Source organism: Cydia pomonella, chromosome 18, assembly GCF_033807575.1.
Source record: "Cydia pomonella isolate Wapato2018A chromosome 18, ilCydPomo1, whole genome shotgun sequence".
Taxonomy (NCBI): domain Eukaryota; kingdom Metazoa; phylum Arthropoda; class Insecta; order Lepidoptera; family Tortricidae; genus Cydia; species Cydia pomonella.
This window is the reverse complement of record NC_084720.1, coordinates 16,036,087-16,058,094: the sequence shown is the minus strand read 5'-3', so window position 1 is coordinate 16,058,094 and position 22,008 is coordinate 16,036,087. Positions and strand designations below refer to the sequence as shown.

The following is a 22,008-nucleotide window of genomic DNA, read 5'->3' as shown; positions in this document are numbered from 1 at the left end:
TGGTCTACGTGGGGTTGGCGGCGGCGGCAGCGCGGGGGGCGGGCCCTGCGTCCAGTGCACGAGCTGCGAGGCCTGGAAGTGGTCCTGCAGTGCAGTACCTGGTCTACGTGGGGTTGGCGGCGGCGGCAGCGCGGGGGGCGGGCCCTGCGGCCAGTGCACGAGCTGCGAGGCCTGGAAGTGGTCCTGCAGTGCAGTACCTGGTCTACGTGGGGTTGGCGGCGGCGGCAGCGCGGGGGGCGGGCCCTGCGGCCAGTGCACGAGCTGCGAGGCCTGGAAGTGGTCCTGCAGTGCAGTACCTGGTCTACGTGGGGTTGGCGGCGGCGGCAGCGCGGGGGGCGGGCCCTGCGGCCAGTGCACGAGCTGCGAGGCCTGGAAGAGGTCCTGCAGTGCAGTACCTGGTCTACGTGGGGTTGGCGGCGGCGGGCGGCGGCGGCAGCGCGGGGGGCGGGCCCTGCGTCCAGTGCACGAGCTGCGAGGCCTGGAAGTGGTCCTGCAGTGCAGTACCTGGTCTACGTGGGGTTGGCGGCGGCGGCAGCGCGGGGGGCGGGCCCTGCGGCCAGTGCACGAGCTGCGAGGCCTGGAAGTGGTCCTGCAGTGCAGTACCTGGTCTACGTGGGGTTGGCGGCGGCGGCAGCGCGGGGGGCGGGCCCTGCGGCCAGTGCACGAGCTGCGAGGCCTGGAAGTGGTCCTGCAGTGCAGTACCTGGTCTACGTGGGGTTGGCGGCGGCGGCAGCGCGGGGGGCGGGCCCTGCGTCCAGTGCACGAGCTGCGAGGCCTGGAAGTGGTCCTGCAGTGCAGTACCTGGTCTACGTGGGGTTGGCGGCGGCGGCAGCGCGGGGGGCGGGCCCTGCGTCCAGTGCACGAGCTGCGAGGCCTGGAAGTGGTCCTGCAGTGCAGTACCTGGTCTACGTGGGGTTGGCGGCGGCGGCAGCGCGGGGGGCGGGCCCTGCGGCCAGTGCACGAGCTGCGAGGCCTGGAAGTGGTCCTGCAGTGCAGTACCTGGTCTACGTGGGGTTGGCGGCGGCGGGCGGCGGCGGCAGCGCGGGGGGCGGGCCCTGCGTCCAGTGCACGAGCTGCGAGGCCTGGAAGTGGTCCTGCAGTGCAGTACCTGGTCTACGTGGGGTTGGCGGCGGCGGCAGCGCGGGGGGCGGGCCCTGCGTCCAGTGCACGAGCTGCGAGGCCTGGAAGTGGTCCTGCAGTGCAGTACCTGGTCTACGTGGGGTTGGCGGCGGCGGCAGCGCGGGGGGCGGGCCCTGCGGCCAGTGCACGAGCTGCGAGGCCTGGAAGTGGTCCTGCAGTGCAGTACCTGGTCTACGTGGGGTTGGCGGCGGCGGCAGCGCGGGGGGCGGGCCCTGCGGCCAGTGCACGAGCTGCGAGGCCTGGAAGTGGTCCTGCAGTGCAGTACCTGGTCTACGTGGGGTTGGCGGCGGCGGCAGCGCGGGGGGCGGGCCCTGCGGCCAGTGCACGAGCTGCGAGGCCTGGAAGTGGTCCTGCAGTGCAGTACCTGGTCTACGTGGGGTTGGCGGCGGCGGCAGCGCGGGGGGCGGGCCCTGCGGCCAGTGCACGAGCTGCGAGGCCTGGAAGTGGTCCTGCAGTGCAGTACCTGGTCTACGTGGGGTTGGCGGCGGCGGGCGGCGGCGGCAGCGCGGGGGGCGGGCCCTGCGTCCAGTGCACGAGCTGCGAGGCCTGGAAGTGGTCCTGCAGTGCAGTACCTGGTCTACGTGGGGTTGGCGGCGGCGGGCGGCGGCGGCAGCGCGGGGGGCGGGCCCTGCGTCCAGTGCACGAGCTGCGAGGCCTGGAAGTGGTCCTGCAGTGCAGTACCTGGTCTACGTGGGGTTGGCGGCGGCGGCAGCGCGGGGGGCGGGCCCTGCGGCCAGTGCACGAGCTGCGAGGCCTGGAAGTGGTCCTGCAGTGCAGTACCTGGTCTACGTGGGGTTGGCGGCGGCGGGCGGCGGCGGCAGCGCGGGGGGCGGGCCCTGCGTCCAGTGCACGAGCGCGTGCTGCGGGAGCTGCGAGGCCTGGAAGTGGTCCTTCAGGAGGGACTGCGAGAAGTTGCAGTGCATCTGGTATGCTTCGTTCTCGCGCTCCGTGTCGCCGGCTAGCCGGTATAGATCTGGAACAATAGGGATACATTAGATTCGGACCAAGCTAACTTTGCAGTGACAAAGAGTGGAAGTATCACCTTAATCGTATAATTTTTTGGTATAAAAAGTTACTAAGCGAATTCAATCTTCAGTGAATTGAAGCGTGAGTGGGTTAAATCAAATCACTCTTGAACGACACATGTCTAGTATGGAGTATGGTTACATGTACAGATTGTAACACACCCTTGAGTATGGCAGAGGCCCACAGCTGCACGTGCACGTCGGGGATCTTGCTGGCGAGCTGCATGGCCGGCGTGACCATGTTCATGGACTCGCGCGAGTTGTTGATGGACAGGAAGATGTGCCCGAGCAGCACGAGCGAACACGACGTCAGCCGGTTCAGGTCCTCGGCGTTCGCCATCTTGAGGGTCTCCCGGAGGTAACGTCTGTATGAAGTATTAGATATTAATCTTGTTCTTGTACCAAGCTAAACCTACAAAAGCTTTACAATAACTAAATATAAGTGTAACTAACCATGAAATACAGTGTGTAAATTCAATGCGGGCAAACCTTTAAACGGTGGTAGGTCCTAAGAAGTATATTGAGATCTAGATCTCAATATACAACGCTAGTTGACAGTTACCATAAAAAGCTCGTATCGTATCCTTCGAGCAACACAGGCGTCCGACACATCGGAAGGGAGAAGCCCAAGCGATATCTTAAAGTACAAATCGTTATGCCATTTTTTATGGCGAGAAACTTGCACACAGACACCATTCTCACTTACTACATACAACATCTAATTTGTAATAACGACACAAATACATAGAAAATGACACACGTAAAGACAGATATTGCACACCTCATACGGGGCCATAATTAAAAAGTATATTGAAAAAACTTCTTAATTAATGTCACGGGTAAGTTCTATGTCTGGTCAAAGAGAATTAAGAAGTCCAAGAGTGCTCACTCCATACAACGGTTTTGTTGCCAAAAATACTATTATTTTCGTAGTCTTCATCTAGCGTCAAGTAGCGGAACTCTCAGTACTCTAGTTTCAACTCCGACGCATACTCTGGTTATAATATTAACTGAAAATCGTTGAGCATTAGACTTTTTGTTTGCCGCGATATCTATTGTCGAGTAGCAGTACTGAGAGTTCCGCTACTCGATGCTAGATGTCGACTTTTTTTTTTTTTATACTACGTCGGTGGCAAACAAGCATACGGCCCGCCTGATGGTAAGCAGCCTCCGTAGCCTATGTACGCCTGCAACTCCAGAGGAGTTACATGCGCGTTGCCGACCCTAAACCCCCCCCCCCCCTCATTGAGCTCTGGCAACCTTACTCACCGGCAGGAACACAACACTATGAGTATGGTCTAGTGTTATTTGGCTGCTGTTTTCTGTAAGGTGGAGGTACTTCTCCAGTTGGGCTCTGCTCTAGATCTGGAATGACATCCACTGGCTGTGCCCTACCACACAAAGCGAGATGACATTCACAATGCCCATACCTCTCTTTTGGACGTAGTTTAAGGAAATAATAAGCGTTTTGGCACCAAAACTGATGTATGGAGTGAGCACTCTATGTACTTCTTATTTCTCTATGGTCTGGTTTGATTTATTGCCCGTATCGGATTTACACACTGTATAATGACCCTACCACATTTTGTCACCTCAAAGTCGGCGTAGTTACAATAGACAGACGTGACCAGCAACAATCTTTATAAATAAATAGAATCAGGCGTTGCTTTGCGGAAATCCATATTAATTAAAACAAAAATATTGCTATGTCAATCTGCGAAATAATAACGAGAATCAGTGCTAACCTCTCATTTTTATTTGCGTTTTTTTTATATTTTGCATAATAATTTGCAATTAATGTTTACACCTCCAAAAATAAATACGTAAATATTGTGCTTTGTTATATTTATATGAATTAGCAAAACAATATTTTTACGGCCCGCCTGATGGTAAGCGGTCACCGTAGCCAATTGACGCCCTCAACTTCAGGGATGTTATTTGCGCTTTCCCAGCCCTTGAAGGAACAGATTTTTGGAGGAACCGTATACTGTAGCCTCTCGAGACGTCGACAGGGAGTTAAGAGGAACCTCAGCCGGAGCGTCCACGGGATAAAATTCCTCTTAAACCAGAAAAGGTTCTGGGGTAAATAAACTTAAATAAAGTTATTAGTATGCCACTCACTTGGCCTCGTTGTACCGCGCCTGGAAGAAGGCCTGAAGCCCCAGCACGTAGTAGGAGGCGGCGCGCAGCCCGTGCGCGTAGGCCGGCAGCGCCTCGGGCCGGACCTTATCACAAACAAATCCATATTGACTCGCCGCGACCACGAAACATGGCGCAGCTTAGCTAACTAGGAGACACGATATTTGGACTTCACTTCTTATCTACTCTAAATAACTTTTGAACACATATTAAAACATGACCACGACCAGTAAAACCTGCGAAACGTCGGAAATAAAGGTAACAAAATAAATTAGTTTCATTGACTTATTAGATACATAGGAGTTATGTATTCTGTAGACCTAGTTTTAAGATTGTTAGCTTAACAGTCTCTTGACGTGAGACATGTATTTCATTCACTTTATTATTTTTTATTCTTTGACACTTGGAGAGCCTTTAAACCTCCAAATCTTATTAATGTCATTATTATTGTGTATTATTACTTTCTCAGACCGTGGAGACCTTATACATCTCGAAACTTAATGTATTAACCGTGGAGACTATACGTCTCTGTAATATTGTATAATATTCTTGACTCGGTTAATATATATATATAATACATACTAGTTATGTATTCTGTAGCATTAGTTTATGAGACTGCTAGCTTAACAGTCCAGACGCGATTTATTTATTTAGTATAAATTTTATTTTGACACTTGGAGAGACTTTACACCTCCAAAACTTATTAGTATTAGTACTCTAACATTGGGGACCTTTTACATCTCCAGATTTAATTTATTTTTAACCATAGAGCAGACTATACATCTCTATTGTATTGTAGTAATTATTGTTTTATTATATTTAGGCTGTTGTATTTATAAATGTTGTTATGTATTTTTCATGTCACTATATGAAGTTACTATAATGTTGCAGATTAAATTTTTGAATTTTGATTTTTTTTTTAATTTCGTGATAGACTCGGTTTAAATACAGTGTAAACTCCATACAGCGACACTAAAGGGACCGGACGTTTTTTGATGCTATAGATAGTTTTCGTTATATAAAGAGAGATTATAAATTTATAATAAAGTAAAGCAACTACAGCCAACAAATGTCGACGTGACGTGACGTGGTGTAGGATGATTTAGTCCTTCGTATTAGTTCTCGACCCTCCAGGATGTATGTATGCCATTCAAGTGGATGGATTGCACAACGAATAAAATGTAATCTCACAGATAACATCTTAGCACGAAACGGAAAGCGTTATTAAAAAAGCAATGTGGTCTAATGCCAAACATTTCGGCAGCTAGGCCGACGTGTGGACGCTACCGTGCTCAAATAAGAATGAACAGCGGAGGGCCGGTGTGAGATAACCCGAACTAGCCAGAAGTTGCTTTGGAAGTTTTAATCAAAACAGTTACTCTTAAATTTGTACGATGCTACTTGTGCTATAGCTATAGGGAAACAACATGTTTAAATTGTATATCTGCAAAATTAAGTGAAGAAATATAAATATAGATAATGTACAAGATGAAAAGCTATAAAAGATGACGATCTAATTACCTGTTCCATTAGCTGCGCTAAGTCGTTGTCCCGCCGCCCCCGTAAGTAAACAATGGCCAGGTTAAGTTTCGCGAACATCCATAAGTCTCTTTCTTGCGACATCTGAAAGTTAACACCAATATTAATACTTTAAAAACCACAAGCTCAAGCAGACCTTGTAATTATAAAAATAAGGTTTAAATTTATTATTTCATTATTTTATTTTATTGAGATAACTAGCCAGCCAGCCATGGGGGGTCGAGGGAGTTGGAACGCGCGAGGTCATTCAGATAGGGAAGGGGGGGCTTAAGGATGATTATAAGGTCAAAAACAATTTGAAGTAACGACTGGCTAGTCTTACACGATTAAACTGCATGGAATAATGTATTGTGTGTCAGCTAGACATAAGGTTGAAAAAAAAACAGTACTCACGTGTATCGCGGTAAGGAACTGCGCCTCGGCCGCCTCCATACAATTCATGGACATAGCGTATAGGCCGAGCAGGCAGTGCAGTTGCGGCGTGTGGGCTGCTGCGCTGGCCGCTGTTTAAGGAAAACACAATATTATTTAACTAAAACCACATTAAACATTAGATATCACACTAGAATTTAACCGCGATTTTATTTGCATAATGTTTTTTAGGCTCCAAGTACAAGTTTGCACCAATTTAGCAGTGACAATGCATACATATACATATCAAATAATTGAATTTTGAATTGAATTTTTTTGAGTTATATTGCGGCATTTGATCGATCGACTGAACACGTAATTCAGTAGTCTGCAATGTTATTAATTTGCATACCAGTTTTCGCAGTCTTAGTTGCTCTTTACCTTAATTCCCCTAAATAAACTTACAACCCCGAATTTATTTTGGCGATGAATTCTTGGTTTTTATGCTTTCCTTCAGAGGGAAAAAGTAAGGCCGAGGACTGGACGCACGGGACGGGACGTACTCAATCTGTCAGCTGCAGTTCGGAGACTCATGCAGTTCTGCTTTAAATCATCGATGGGTCATAAAGCAAGAATAGTGGAGTGGGAAGCCTGGGATGTTACTAGTGGGCGTCACGGTGAGTAGGTACTTACCGCCGCACCAGCTGGACGCGGCGCTGGCGCGTGCAGCCGTAGGGATTGTCTCACTGGTAGGCACTACAGTCAGTAGGTGCGCGGCACACCGCGGGCTCCACTGTTTGGCAGAGGTAAGACCTCGCGGACCGTAGTTTGGAGGCTCGTGCTCTATATGATTGGTGGGGGTGTGAGTAGGTATCTATCGATCTCGTGCAGCGCGTGCGCCTTGCCGCCGCACACCAGCCGGCACAGCGCCGCGTGCTCCACCACGCCATGCCGGCTGCAGCTGTAGGGGGAGTGGCTCACCGGTGGGCGCCACGGTGAGCAGGTGCGCGGCGCGCGCGATCTCGTGCAGCGCGTGCGCCTTGCCGCCGCACACCAGCCGGCACAGCGCCGCGTGCTCCACCACGCCATGCCGGCTGCAGCTGTAGGGGGAGTGGCTCACCGGTGGGCGCCACGGTGAGCAGGTGCGCGGCGCGCGCGATCTCGTGCAGCGCGTGCGCCTTGCCGCCGCACACCAGCCGGCACAGCGCCGCGTGCTCCACCACGCCATGCCGGCTGCAGCTGTAGGGGGAGTGGCTCACCGGTGGGCGCCACGGTGAGCAGGTGCGCGGCGCGCGCGATCTCGTGCAGCGCGTGCGCCTTGCCGCCGCACACCAGCCGGCACAGCGCCGCGTGCTCCACCACGCCATGCCGGCTGCAGCTGTAGGGGGAGCGGCTCACCGGTGGGCGCCACGGTGAGCAGGTGCGCGGCGCGCGCGATCTCGTGCAGCGCGTGCGCCTTGCCGCCGCACACCAGCCGGCACAGCGCCGCGTGCTCCATCACGCCATGCCGGCTGCAGCTGTAGGGGGAGTGGCTCACCGGTGGGCGCCACGGTGAGCAGGTGCGCGGCGCGCGCGATCTCGTGCAGCGCGTGCGCCTTGCCGCCGCACACCAGCCGGCACAGCGCCGCGTGCTCCACCACGCCATGCCGGCTGCAGCTGTAGGGGGAGCGGCTCACCGGTGGGCGCCACGGTGAGCAGGTGCGCGGCGCGCGCGATCTCGTGCAGCGCGTGCGCCTTGCCGCCGCACACCAGCCGGCACAGCGCCGCGTGCTCCACCACGCCATGCCGGCTGCAGCTGTAGGGGGAGTGGCTCACCGGTGGGCGCCACGGTGAGCAGGTGCGCGGCGCGCGCGATCTCGTGCAGCGCGTGCGCCTTGCCGCCGCACACCAGCCGGCACAGCGCCGCGTGCTCCACCACGCCATGCCGGCTGCAGCTGTAGGGGGAGCGGCTCACCGGTGGGCGCCACGGTGAGCAGGTGCGCGGCGCGCGCGATCTCGTGCAGCGCGTGCGCCTTGCCGCCGCACACCAGCCGGCACAGCGCCGCGTGCTCCACCACGCCATGCCGGCTGCAGCTGTAGGGGGAGCGGCTCACCGGTGGGCGCCACGGTGAGCAGGTGCGCGGCGCGCGCGATCTCGTGCAGCGCGTGCGCCTTGCCGCCGCACACCAGCCGGCACAGCGCCGCGTGCTCCACCACGCCATGCCGGCTGCAGCTGTAGGGGGAGCGGCTCACCGGTGGGCGCCACGGTGAGCAGGTGCGCGGCGCGCGCGATCTCGTGCAGCGCGTGCGCCTTGCCGCCGCACACCAGCCGGCACAGCGCCTCGTGCTCCACCACGCCATGCCGGCTGCAGCTGTAGGGGGAGTGGCTCACCGGTGGGCGCCACGGTGAGCAGGTGCGCGGCGCGCGCGATCTCGTGCAGCGCGTGCGCCTTGCCGCCGCACACCAGCCGGCACAGCGCCGCGTGCTCCACCACGCCATGCCGGCTGCAGCTGTAGGGGGAGCGGCTCACCGGTGGGCGCCACGGTGAGCAGGTGCGCGGCGCGCGCGATCTCGTGCAGCGCGTGCGCCTTGCCGCCGCACACCAGCCGGCACAGCGCCGCGTGCTCCACCACGCCATGCCGGCTGCAGCTGTAGGGGGAGCGGCTCACCGGTGGGCGCCACGGTGAGCAGGTGCGCGGCGCGCGCGATCTCGTGCAGCGCGTGCGCCTTGCCGCCGCACACCAGCCGGCACAGCGCCGCGTGCTCCACCACGCCATGCCGGCTGCAGCTGTAGGGGGAGCGGCTCACCGGTGGGCGCCACGGTGAGCAGGTGCGCGGCGCGCGCGATCTCGTGCAGCGCGTGCGCCTTGCCGCCGCACACCAGCCGGCACAGCGCCGCGTGCTCCACCACGCCATGCCGGCTGCAGCTGTAGGGGGAGCGGCTCACCGGTGGGCGCCACGGTGAGCAGGTGCGCGGCGCGCGCGATCTCGTGCAGCGCGTGCGCCTTGCCGCCGCACACCAGCCGGCACAGCGCCGCGTGCTCCACCAGCGCCATGCGCAGGCGCCACGCGAGGGCGGCGCCGCTGCGGGCGCCCACTAGCGTCACCGAGTCGGAGAAACCGCTCGCTGTAACGAACAAAAAACGGTAACAACTCATAAGCATTGGCGGTCGTAACCGCGGCGAAACACCGCAGGCGGACCGCAACTTTTATTTTGTTATGCAACCGCACGAGATACGCACTTAACCGTCAACGCCGCGCTACCGTGGGGGCGAATTGAGGGTGGCCAACTATTGAAAACCGCATGTGCATATGGGCCCTAAGTCCTTTGAATACTATAGCTAGCTATGTACGTGTATTTGTGGGTAAGGCGTAGTACAATCGAGCTTACAAGTCAACGTCCAAAATAGTAGATTGTTGAACAGGGGATGAGGGACACTCATTTCTGCCGAGGTAGTTTGGCACTCGAACGCAGTGAGAGCGCCAATAGTCCGAGCGAGGCTCCATCACGCCTTTAGTTGGCTTGGAAAGAAGTTTGTGAACACAACTGTACACACACACACACACTACAACCAAAATAAACAGAGGAGACATATCAGTCAACTTGTCAATCTGTGCCAATGACTTTTCCGTGTACTTGTGCGCCTCGTCCATGTAGCCGGCCTGCGAGTGCATCACGTGACGTGACTATACATATAACTTCTGCAGCGACAGCCAACTAACTCGAGTGGTGTAGTACCGCAGCTACCTGCACATTTAGACCAACATAAATAGACATACCAGTCAACTTGTCGATCTGTGCCAATGCCTTTTCCGTGTACTTGTGCGCCTTGTCCATGAAGCCGGTCTGCGAGTGCATAGCCAAGACTAAGTATACCAGCACGCCTGGTACAGTGCGCATACAGCTAGCCGCACATTTAGCCGAACACCAACATAAATAGAGACATACCAGTCAACTTGTCGATCTGTGCCAATGCCTTTTCCGTGTACTTGTGCGCCTTGTCCATGTAGCCGGCCTGCGCCGAGTGCATCACCGTGACTAAGTACACCAGCACGTAAAGTTGTTGCCGCGATAGCCATACGAATGACTCGCCTGGCGCGGTACCGCATACCGCTAAAACAAATAAAATACATTATTTAGCTGGAACATAGTTTAATTCTAAAAGTACTATGTTAGTTTTTAGATGTTTATGAAGTGTTTCAGTCAAAATAGTTGAACCATAAGCTTGGTACTGGACAGACATTTAGCCCACATTTGTATGTTTAGGTATATTCCTTCGGTTCAAGTAAACTGATGTAATTTTTTGAGCTAATCATGCTGTGTGTAAGAAATGAGGCGGGTCCACATATAACGATATTTGAAGCACAATAACCCCTCGTGCGCCAAGATGCCACGAAATGGACGGCCTCCGACAACCGCGTGTCCGGCGGTCGCCATTATTAATATGGAAAACTTGCCGCCTCGCAGCTGCGTGCCGCACGGCGCAAAAAGTTTAACTATTTCTTTGCCGCCCGATTGTATCCCATAGTGATATCAATCTTTTCAATCTCGTACCTCACTTAGGCAACTCAGCAAGCTTTTTTTAACTGACTATGTACTCACTGTCATCGTCAGGCCATGCAGGGGCCATGATTGTCTGAATGCTTTGCTGCAACTGCTTCAAGCAGGGCTTCACGCTCTTCACCTGCCCAGCCATTAGGTAGTGGCATACCTAGAAAAATGTGGATGTTAACATTAATGCACAAAAGACCGGTAGAGTATGCCCCATGCCATCATGGGGCATATATTCAAGTGACACTAACAAGATATGGATTTAAAAAAGATTAATCAAGATAAGAATAATTTTTATATTTTATTTTATATGGGCGCCACGCCATGGCTGGTTCGGTCCGGTTCTCTTCTGCAGGTCCATTTATTAACCAATTCCCTATAGCCGCGTCCACACAGAGCGAGCATAAGCGCGAGGCAATTTCCTCACGCACAAACCGGCCAATTTAGACGTGCCTCGGTCGAGGCACCGCATGCGTTTTCCTCGCCCGAGCACGCCGCCAATTGGGTACTTGACACATGTTGAATATTATAACAAAATTTAGTTCAATGGATGGATAGGAAATGAGCCATCTATAATAAAAAAGTGGAATTTAAAAAATTATACTGAGATTATAAAAAAAAAACAGCTCCAAAGTCTAAAAAAAAATTTTTTTTTGTCCTTTAAAAATAGAAAAAAAATGGTACCATTCGATTCCATAGATTTTATTGAAAAATAAATTGTATGACAACTATACACATAAACGCAATATTTCAGGGTCAAAATGGCAATTTTCTTGATCTTCCATAGATTTAGGACAGACTTATACAATTTGACGTCACACCATGTTATCATTTTGTTAGAGGCGTTTCAATCGTCGAGTGCGAGCGTCAGAATTTAACTTTAATTTCTGACCTTTGTGTTGCTTAAATGCCATGAGTCCCATACAGACATTTGATCCTATTTGATATTTTTATTTTATCTTACGACTTTTTTGGATTGATTGATTTATATATCTATGACAAATTTCGGCTTTCTAGTACTAACGATCACGGAGCAATGCCTCGGACAGACAGACATACGGACATGGCACATAGTTGACTACGGAACCTTATTCTTAAAAATTATTCAGAATTTATTATACTTACTTGTAGTACCAAGAAGAAGACTTTGAGGTACTCCTTCTGGTGTGGACTTCCCGTCCAGGAGTCTACTAGGTGGCCTGCCTGGTTCAGCAGCGGTAAAACTTCTTGGATTTTCTTATCTATTAAAAGCAGCTGAAAAAATATAAGATATTAGCATAAATAGAAGGGTAACATCACATCAAACCACCAAAATTTTCATTATAGGGGTACAATTTAGAATATGTGAGGAAACAGAACCAATTTTCTTAGTTAATCAAAACAAGTTTAAGTTCCATATTTTTTAACATAGGATGTTTCAGTATGTTAAATTCTAGTTTCAAAATGAATAAGCAGGTAAACTTACCATTACCCTACTGAGCAGGAATAGTACCCTTGTGTATGCTGCATTGGAGATTTGGGCATAGTCTACTCCCACACCTAGGAGACTACTGGCAACTTCATATTCTCTTTCCGTTGCGTGGATTTGCTACAATAACAGATTACTTTCTAATTAAATGGCAAAAAATTTCCAGTAAACGGTTCCAAGCCACCATAACACAGTTGGACAAAGACTGATATGCAGCTCTAGTAAGGGAGTGCAAACAATTCTTAGGCTGTGACCTCGGGTCTCGCGGCTGATAGTTCTTTTATTGATAGTCGGGTTCATATCTAAATCTCTGTTAAAAAATAGGATCATACACTAAGCTATCTAGTCCCACAGTAAGAGTATATGATTATACTTCATAGACAGGGTCACAACCAATTAGGCTAGACTACATCCAAAATACTGAACAGAACTTTTTTCCTGACCAGAATAATTACTGCTATTGAACACCAAGGAGGTTTGAATTCATGACCTTCCTTGTGTTTAATTAAAGGTTTGATCTTGATTTTATTTTATTTTTACTGTACCTAATCCTGTTTTTAATTTTGACATGTAAACTGGCTTTGTTTTTAATTTTAATTGTAATTTTAAGTTGGATTTTAACTTTAATTTAGTAGTAATTTTATTTTGACATATAAATTGACTTTATGATTAAATGAGTATGAGTATGGGTTACGCTCTGAAGCACTGCATTATGTACAGCAAGCTGCAAAATTGCATGGACACATAATGAATGAATTTAGTATACATAGGAAATGCATTACTATGCATAACATTGTAGTTTTTTAATGACCATGGAAGATAGCAAATCCTAAATAGGTTTTGTGCAGATGCTTCGGTTAACAAATTGGTGATATATAAAAGAAACTAGAGTCAGACCAAGCTAAGTTGGCAGCAATTTTGATATCCCAGAAGGTGCAAGTGTTAAGTAAACATAATTATTTCATAGAAGGATGTTAAAAATAACCTGTCTGGGCTATCAAAATTGCTGCCAACTTAGTTTGGTGAGTTTGGTCTGACTCTAAAAGGGAAGTTTTCCACATATAACTTGTGATGTTATAGGGTTCAATCATAACTTTTTTCTATTAATAATTTCAAAGAGATTTTTTTTGTTTGGAAGCTGGATCCTCAAGTGAGGTTTAGACTAGCAAAGACTTGTTTTCAGTTGTCAGTGTGAACAGTTTTCATAGCATTGCGGTATCTGATCACACTTTTGAATGCAGTTTGCCTGAGATGCCGGCAATGTTACGTAAATTGCATGCAAGTTCTTGTTAGTCTGTTGGGAACTGCCATCAGTCGGTAACTACTATAATCAGTTTTGATTTATGTAGGAATTGACACTAGGGTTTTGGAGACCATCATCTCATTTAACCAAACATTAATTTGGCATGATGTGCTTCCTTTTAAGTCTGTGTACAGTTTTAGTCTTATCCAGCTAGGGCCTAGCAAGCCACCCTAAACATAATTTAATGGCATTAAAAATATGTAAAATTTGAATTATCAGTAATGTACACAAAAAATAACTTATAAAAAAATAATTAAATAGTTAAAATAATTTATAAACGCCTAGAAATTCTAATATTATATCTAAATCACTACAATTATAATGAATTCTAGTAAATCCACCAAAATTCTCAACATAGGAGACACGCAACAACAAACTAGATAAGATCAATATTATGATACAAGTTCATAAATTCACTTGTTATCAAGAAGAATGCATAATTTTCTTGTTTACAATACTTACTGCCAGTTGGAATATTAGCCTGCAGTGCCAGTAAACACTGTGTTGTGATAATTCAATCGCTTTGCGAAGGATAGGTTTGGAGTGAGTGGGCTGGCCCTGCTGCTCAAACAGCTCTGCCAGCACACTAGCCGCCTCAAACTTGACGTCATCGAACCCATTGATAGTCTGAGAGAGGCACCACTGCAACCAAAACACATTAATGACCCACTTATACACCATTGTTTACATCGAGATACTTGTCACATAAAAAAATATGACGAAATAACATTAAGGTTATACACCATAACTGTATATGATATCTTTCACTATTTCCACGATTTATCACTCAAATTGTCCTTAAATATACTTACACTCTGCTCTAAATGCGTCCTCGCCAAGTCGATGTTTTTAGTGTGTGTCAAAAGGATATTTCCAAGTTGTAAATGAGTTCGGGCCTCGACCCTTTGGGGCGGTTTAAAATTAAATACAGCTTGTAGGCACTGAATACAACTTTTTATGTCAGGAGGGTTTGATGTTCGGAAATGTTCTGCTAAACCAAGTAAAGATATATACCAAGCGTCCTGCGTTGACGCCATTTTGACATTTCTGCTTGGAGGGAACTGTGTTGCTAGGCTTTAGCAAAAATAATTTGGAGTAATCTAATGGATGCGTTCAGTAAGTATTATTTATTACTACACCAAACCTACAAAATAAAAGAATAATAAATATTAATATAAATTTATTTTACAAAATGATCTATATTAAATGTATGTGTCCGGAATGAAGCCGCTAGGATACAACTGGCTTTTTCAAGCCATAATACTATGTTTGATGTCGGGGGCTGCAATAGCGTTCTGGCTGCTCCTCTGTCAGACTCTGCCATGGCGCTACTACAGCTTGTACGAAAGGCTATTGTTAATAGAATTAGTTAATTGTATAAGAATATTGTATTGTTGTTTTTTTATGGAGCGACATGTTCACCTCGGTGACAAGATCTTAAATAAAGAGAAAAAAAAATCTATATTAAATGACAATTTTCGTTAATTTTTAACCAAAACCTAAAGCTTCTTAACGTTAGTAATGCTAAAAGAACATAATAGAATTTACAGTACATATGGTGCTACTTTATAGCACTAGTGCGAAAATTAGCATATTACGTTACTATGACGAACATTTAAAGGGCCATTTGTACTGTAAAACGTTGTACGATACATGTGCGAATAGGTAATTCGCAACTCGTGTCGATTTAAAATTTATCGCCACTCGTTTCGAATTTCTTATTTTTCGCACTTGTATCGTAATGTACTATTAATGAATTCTACTCACTGACATGTATTTGCATGTATTGTATTCTTTGTTTTAGAACGACTTAAGTGCCAATTACATCCACACTTTATCAGGCCTGATATCAGACCCGATTTCAGGCTCGAGAAAGAATATTTTTCAAAAGTAATCAAATTCATATGCAAAAATATAAAACATTGAACATTTTTGGCAATTAGAGACAAAGTATTTTTTACATTTAAAATATTGTTAACGATGTGCTGATATTCCATGAAACGGAAAACGATTATCAGGCCTGTTATCGGGAAGTGTGGATGTAATTGGCGCTTTAATTAAGTAAGGTTTTGTGAAGTTTTTACAGCAGAAAAAAAACTATATCCATCGCTTTTCAGGGGCCACAATACTAGCACAGCAAAAATACAATATGATTCTCTCTGACTATGCACGAATAAGATCCTGGCCAAACTATACATATATTCCATGTTATCCTAATATCCCACATACATATGACCTATGGTCACCCTAATTAGAAAGATGCAACGGCCCACTTTGACTTCTCATGTTCGTACACTTTTTTGGCTAATGTACACTTGATGTACACCAGGCTGAGGTTAGTGGTGTATCCCCATTTGCCCCCACCAATATACGTCACGTGCGCCTATGCGCTTCACATTATAAATTATGAAGTGTGGAATCAATTATTCCACACTGCATAAATATAAATCATACCCAGATGTCCCAGTCTCGTGTATGGCGGCGGTCACGTGGGCCGAGGACAAATGGGAATAGTTTTATTTGTCCACGCTGGTGTTAAGATCCAGCTTTCAGCTACTTTGCCGTTGACGTGCTCACCAAGTAAGACCTCTAAGGGCCGATACAGACGGACTGCAACTTTTATGGTATGGGAACTGCACGCCCACTTGCAAATGGCTAATGTAACCCTCACATAGAAGGTACTAGATATCTGACGGAGGGGTGGCGCGTGTCGCCGCGACATGGCCAGATCGTGGCCATACCGTGTCCGCCGTCGACAGTCTGAATTTAGCTGTCATCGAAAAATGTGCGAGTCCATTATCTTAAAATGCCGTTGTTTCGTGTCGAAATAAGAGTGCATCTAAAAACTGTAAGGATGATGGAGTTACATACCACATGTTGGTACATTTTTTTTCGCGTATTAGACAATAAAACCACACATTTTAACAATTAATTCCAGTGACAATCGATTTCTCCGAGTCGGACCATTTTGTCAAACAAACGCGTGGCAATTTGAATATTCTACATTGACGGTTTAGCATGAAAAACTATTTGTAGTGTGCTAAGCAACGGCGCAATGTATTAAGCCGCTAACGATATTCACAACGGCTTTACTGTTTTTTGGCTATCGCCACGGAGGCATTTTACTGTTTCTTGGTACAACCGCCAACCGCTACTCCGCTCTCGTTTCTTACTCCGCGCAGTTTGTCCAATCACAGCACGTGAGTTGTCTGGCCACGCCCTCAAAAATGTGGTGGGGGACAGTTGGATACGAGACTCATTGAAATTATTTTATTATTATGATGTAACCCTTACTCGAAAGTGTGAAGGTTACTTTGACAGCGTCCACCAAGAACCTATAGTTGCCCTTGGCGCTGTGGGCACGACTAGTAACGACGGCGTTCAAAAGGTTAATCAAGCATATCTAGGTAATGGTGTATTTCCATTTGTCCCAAAGGGCACAGATGGGAATAGGTGCATGGCGCCGGCCACGTAAGGCGGGGATGAATAGGAATACACCTATCTAATTTGGATTTAATAAATAAAATAAAACAAGATATAAATTAGAATGTTCATCTATTCGTCAATGGTGAGCGCGCCCGTGTTGATGTCGGTGATGAGGTCGTGCGGCGCGCGGCCCTCCACCGTGCAGCCGACGGACTGCGCGGTGCCGAGGATCTCCTTCACGGTGCCGGACAGCTCGCGGGCCATGGAACGGGGACGCATGGTCTTGGCGATGCTGATCACATCCTCCAGGGAGATGTTGCCGCTGTGCTTGACTGGAATGGAGCACGTGTCATTTTAGTAAGATGGTTGGAGTGTGTAACACTTATCTCGTGTGCGGCGTGTCATCGTGAACCTTGTCGGAATGCACGAAAGTGATATTGGGCTGTAACCGCACGCGCCATTTGATGTCTTTTGTGGTCAAAGGGTTAACTTTCTTTGGGGATACAGCGGTAAGCATACCAAATGCTTTAGCACTGATTAGAGCATCCCTAAATTCAACTTGGGGCTGGTTGCACCAAACTGTCTATCATCGTTAAACATTTTGTTATTATTTTGCATGGGGAATTTCATAGTTCACGTTTTTCAATCCGCTAATCATGGTTGGTGCAACTGGCCTTTATAGACCGCGGGCCAGGAGCATATTTCGTCAGTCATCGCCTCCCGGCTGATACTTTGTCAGATGATAGTTTAGATGCTGTTTTAAATTAAAAAAAACCGTCAGCAGGTTGTATCTTTATATTTTTTAATTAATGATGCTATATGCTATTGCATCTGAACTAGGGAATGCAATACCGGGATCCCGCACCATTTTTGCGGGACCAGTCCCGCGCCTAAATCGTGCGGGATCCCGCGGGATTTGCGGGACTGCGCAGCGACATACAGAACGTGTTGTGCGGCACGCGGACGCGCGCGGACTGAGTAGGCTCGCGAAAGATTTCGCCGAGTGACGGGCGGGGGGGATGGGGCGCCGGGGCGTGGCTTTCTTTCGCGTTTTCTTTGTTGTTTTCTGTTTGTAATAGTTTTTGATCTTTGTTTGTAATTGTTATTTCTGATTGATTAGTGATTTGATTACTTAATAAATAGTTTCATTCAATAATATTTTTTAGTTTCATTTTAAGTTCTATAGACTCGTTTATGATACAGGATTCCTCTCTTTTCTCAATGACTTTCAAAAAACTTGCGGGATCCCGCAAATACCTGGATCCCGCGGGATTGAACCTCTCAATCCCGCGGGATCCAGCAATTGAAATTTTGGTGCGGGATTGCATACCCTAATCTGAACTAACTATCATCTGACGAAGTATCAAACGGGAGACGATAAAAAAATTTTTGGTTTACGTGTTTCGGTGGTAGCCATTCCTCAACCCTCCAACGGAGCAGCAGCTGACGTCCACGAGGGTTTATCATACCTAGCCGTTAACCACTATACGAGTTTTCGGCCGGGAGGCGACTGGTCATGGAAATCTGTTCCTGGCTCACGGTCTATTAAGCATGTCAAAATTAAGTTTGTTTTTTCTAACTTCCAAAAAATAAAGAATTCTCCAGCAGTGTGACTAATCAATTCCATGATTTATTACCTCTTTTATTCATATGATCGACAACCATCTATACTAAGATAAAATAGTTGTAGGCTTAGTCAATTTCTCAGTACAAGTCAAATTTTGCTTTATTTTATAGGAGGGTGGCAGAACAGGTTTTTGGTTTTTCAGTCATTTGCTATACAAATTGGAATAATCCATTCAGCCGTTTTCAATTTAGAGCAGTTTAAAATCAACTCTGTGAACTTTTCGAATGTTTTCTAATAACTTGTTAGACCTAGTAGTGAAAATTAGATAAGTTTATTATGTATGTTATAAGTATATTATTTGTAATCTACTCGCATAATAGTCCTTTCATTTGGCTCCTCATATGGTATGGTTTAAAAGGAAAAAGTAACAAACTTTGTACTGCCGACTTTATGACGTCACAGTAACTACCTCCACCACTTTTTCGCTTGTCATTTCATATATTTGTGTTCAGGGTATCAAACTGATTGCAATTGATACCATGTTCACCCATATCCGAAATGACATTTCGAGAAAAGGCCAGGCCACAGTAGATAATATTGAGGTTAAGGGGATATTATTGCGGTAGAGAAAGCTTTGATCTTTCTTGTATGACATATATTGTGATTTGTTGTTTTGTACTTTGTTATTGTATGAAGTTATTCAATAGTCGGGTCCACACAGAGCGAGCATACGCGCGAGGAAATTTCCTCACGCACAAACCGGCCATTATAGACGTGCCTCGGCCGAGGCAGCGCGTGCGTTTTCCTCGACCGAGCGCGCCGCCTCGGCCGAGGCACGTTTACACTGGCCGGTTTGTGCGTGAGGAAATTGCCTCGCACATACATGCTCGCTCGATCGCTGTGTGGACCCGCCTAATACTTTTTGGTGTTGAAAATAATTTAATAAATGAAAACTTGTTCTGTACTCACTGTTCTTTTGCTTCTTGCGGTCACGGGGCGGCTCTTTCAGAGCTCTGATGATGAGGGCAGCAGCAGACGGCACCACGGAGATCTGGGCCTGTCTGTTCTGCACCGTCAGCTGGACGGTGATCTTGAGGCCCTTCCAGTCGCTAGTGGCCTTGGCGATATCGTCACCAACCTTTTTGGGGGACTGTTGCAAGAAAATAGGTTAACAAGCCGTCTTGGTAATGACAATGATCTTTTTAAGGAAATTTTGAGTTTGACTTTGGTGGTTACATTATTAATTTGCTTTTTTGGAGATATTGGGCCACAAACATTGTACAGAAGCAAAATTTCTAAAGGCATTAACATTGTTGTACCATTTTTAAAAAGGCAAATAATACATCAATCCATTTCAAATGTAAGATTGTTGGCTACATCATTTTATTTCCCAATAACAATAATTATGAAATGTAACTCACCAATCCTCATGAATAAAAATAGGAGTTAGGAATCCATAGTTTTAGTGGATCCTTCCCTGGGTAACACAAGTACGCAGCCAATTGGTTGGCTGCTAAAGTAAACATCACAAGAGTGTGAAATGATAATATTAGTTTAACCTTTTGACTGCCAACAACTACTACCTATGATATGACAATAGGTGGGTCCACACCACGCGTTTACCTCCCCCGAGTGCGCCGCCTCGGCAAAGGCATATCTACACTGGTCATATTGTGTGCGGAAATTGCGTTGCGCATATGCTCGCTCTGTGTGGACCCAGCTAATGAGTAATATCTGAGAATGGGCATTACGGGTAATAAAAATGGGGCAAATAAAGTGTTGTCACACACACAAATTCAAGCCAATCATGCAGTCTTAATGCCACAATACGATTGGTTGATGAGTTTGCATTGAGTTGCAACTAGTTGCGTTAAACTGCACGATAGGCTCGATTTCATGACTAAACTAGCACCATTCTAATTGCCCGTAATGCCTATCCATATGTCAATGGGGGCATATCGAAATTTCAATTTTAGATGGATCACACAGAGCTTACTGTAAGTAATAAATAGTTGTAGCGGTTAATGTTCTCTAGCCAGAGTTTTAAAGACAGATCTAATGAAAATATTACTGGTAAATAATCCCATTAGTATTAGTATACAAAACATACAAAATAGAATTCCCATATTTCAGAGTAGTCTTAAAAGCCGAGGCAAGGGAACTGGCGTCACTTACATACTCTTCCCTCAGTACAAGGCATGGCAGTCATGCCTGGTCCGCGACTCCTTATTGGCCATTCGGAGTAGCCGCGACAGGGAACAGATCCTGAGTCACGGGTTCCTTCCATCCGCCAACCGGAAGGACGCGCCTGGTAGGGAGGCACCCCCCAGGATCATTCAATCATCTTGCAGAGGCAATTAGTATACTAACTTACATTTAAACATCAAAAATGCGTAAATCCTAATTGCCTCTATAAACGAAAACTCACTAAAGAGTCTCGTTAGCAACAGTTCCTTAGAAACATCCAGGAACTGTAGCAAATATGTTTAGACTGCCACGCCGAAGTTAGAGGTTAAGCGGGATAAGATACAAAGTTTTTATACTCACCAAACCGAGGGGACCGATCTTAGGAGCCAAAGACGATGTGGCACCAACTTCTCCTCCAACACATCTCAAGTTAACTGCAAAAATCAGACACAAAACTTGTAGAAAACACTTCACCATGTACATGCTAACTTTTTGTATTGGATTACTTCTTACCGATTTTAATTTCATTAGGATCGAACTTAGGCGGCATGTTGCTAGGATATTATAATAATATCTTAGGAAATAAACTAAATTCCAAGCTGATTTAGCCGGATTTTAAATAGCGAGCGCCACGGACGTTCCGGGAGTTCGCCGAGAAAGAACACTTTTCCGAATGACATCTGACAGCCGCAATTTGTTGCCAGTGATAATGTAGAAAATATTTATATTCAACATGGCAGCACTTGTTACAAGGATGCCATTCATTATCAAGCAAATGCAATTATAAAAATGGTAAGGTACTGTCAAAATCTTGCACACATGGCGCGTAGCAGGAATGTTGAAGGTTGGTTGAAAGTACTTGCGCATATTATATGCATCGTGTAATATAAAAATGGCTTCAACGACTATATATTTGATACCATACCATACCATACCAGATAACAGGGCCTACCACGAAAAATTGAAATTGAAATTTCGTTATCTACCTCTCTATCATATTTGCATATTCGAGCGATAGAGGCAGATTAAGAAATCACGACTTTCTTTTTTTGCTGTAGCGCCTTAGCCCTCAGCTGAATCTAAGCTTGAGCTATAGAAGTCTTGGGCAAATAACTTAAGCGTACTACCCAGTCTACTCACGCATTTTCCTGTTTCATAAAGCCCCCTTCAGACTATGCGCGTGAATCGCGGCGCGTCTTCGCGGAGCGAACATACCGCGACGTTGACGTAGACTCCACACTCGCACAACTTCACGGTGATTTCGCTTCGTTCGCGAGTTTGCTTCGCGGCAAGATGGCGCCGAAGCGTCAGCTAATCGGATTTAGTTTGCG

General features: G+C 47.2%; 2 protein-coding genes across 2 annotated transcripts; both read right to left on the bottom strand.

Annotated features, from left to right (window-relative positions):
• Positions 1-1,518: 1,518 nt before the first annotated feature.
• On the bottom strand, positions 1,519-14,681 carry LOC133527537 (MAU2 chromatid cohesion factor homolog). The gene is made up of 12 exons (XM_061864585.1): positions 14,310-14,681; positions 13,960-14,139; positions 12,192-12,314; positions 11,852-11,980; positions 10,778-10,886; positions 10,124-10,288; positions 9,122-9,301; positions 6,237-6,346; positions 5,826-5,927; positions 4,287-4,390; positions 2,328-2,530; positions 1,519-2,113 (listed from the first exon to the last, which is right to left on the bottom strand). Exons 1-12 carry the CDS (start codon positions 14,532-14,534, stop codon positions 1,926-1,928), a joined length of 1,818 nt encoding a protein of 605 aa, XP_061720569.1. The 5' UTR covers positions 14,535-14,681; the 3' UTR covers positions 1,519-1,925.
• Positions 14,682-17,035: 2,354 nt separating this feature from the next.
• Positions 17,036-21,351, bottom strand: LOC133527535 (large ribosomal subunit protein uL11). Its single transcript, XM_061864582.1, has 4 exons — positions 21,191-21,351; positions 21,038-21,111; positions 19,460-19,640; positions 17,036-17,255 (listed from the first exon to the last, which is right to left on the bottom strand). The coding sequence occupies exons 1-4, from the start codon at positions 21,225-21,227 to the stop codon at positions 17,053-17,055; spliced, it is 495 nt and encodes a 164-aa protein (XP_061720566.1). The 5' UTR covers positions 21,228-21,351; the 3' UTR covers positions 17,036-17,052.
• Between the last annotated feature and the right edge of the window lie 657 nt (positions 21,352-22,008).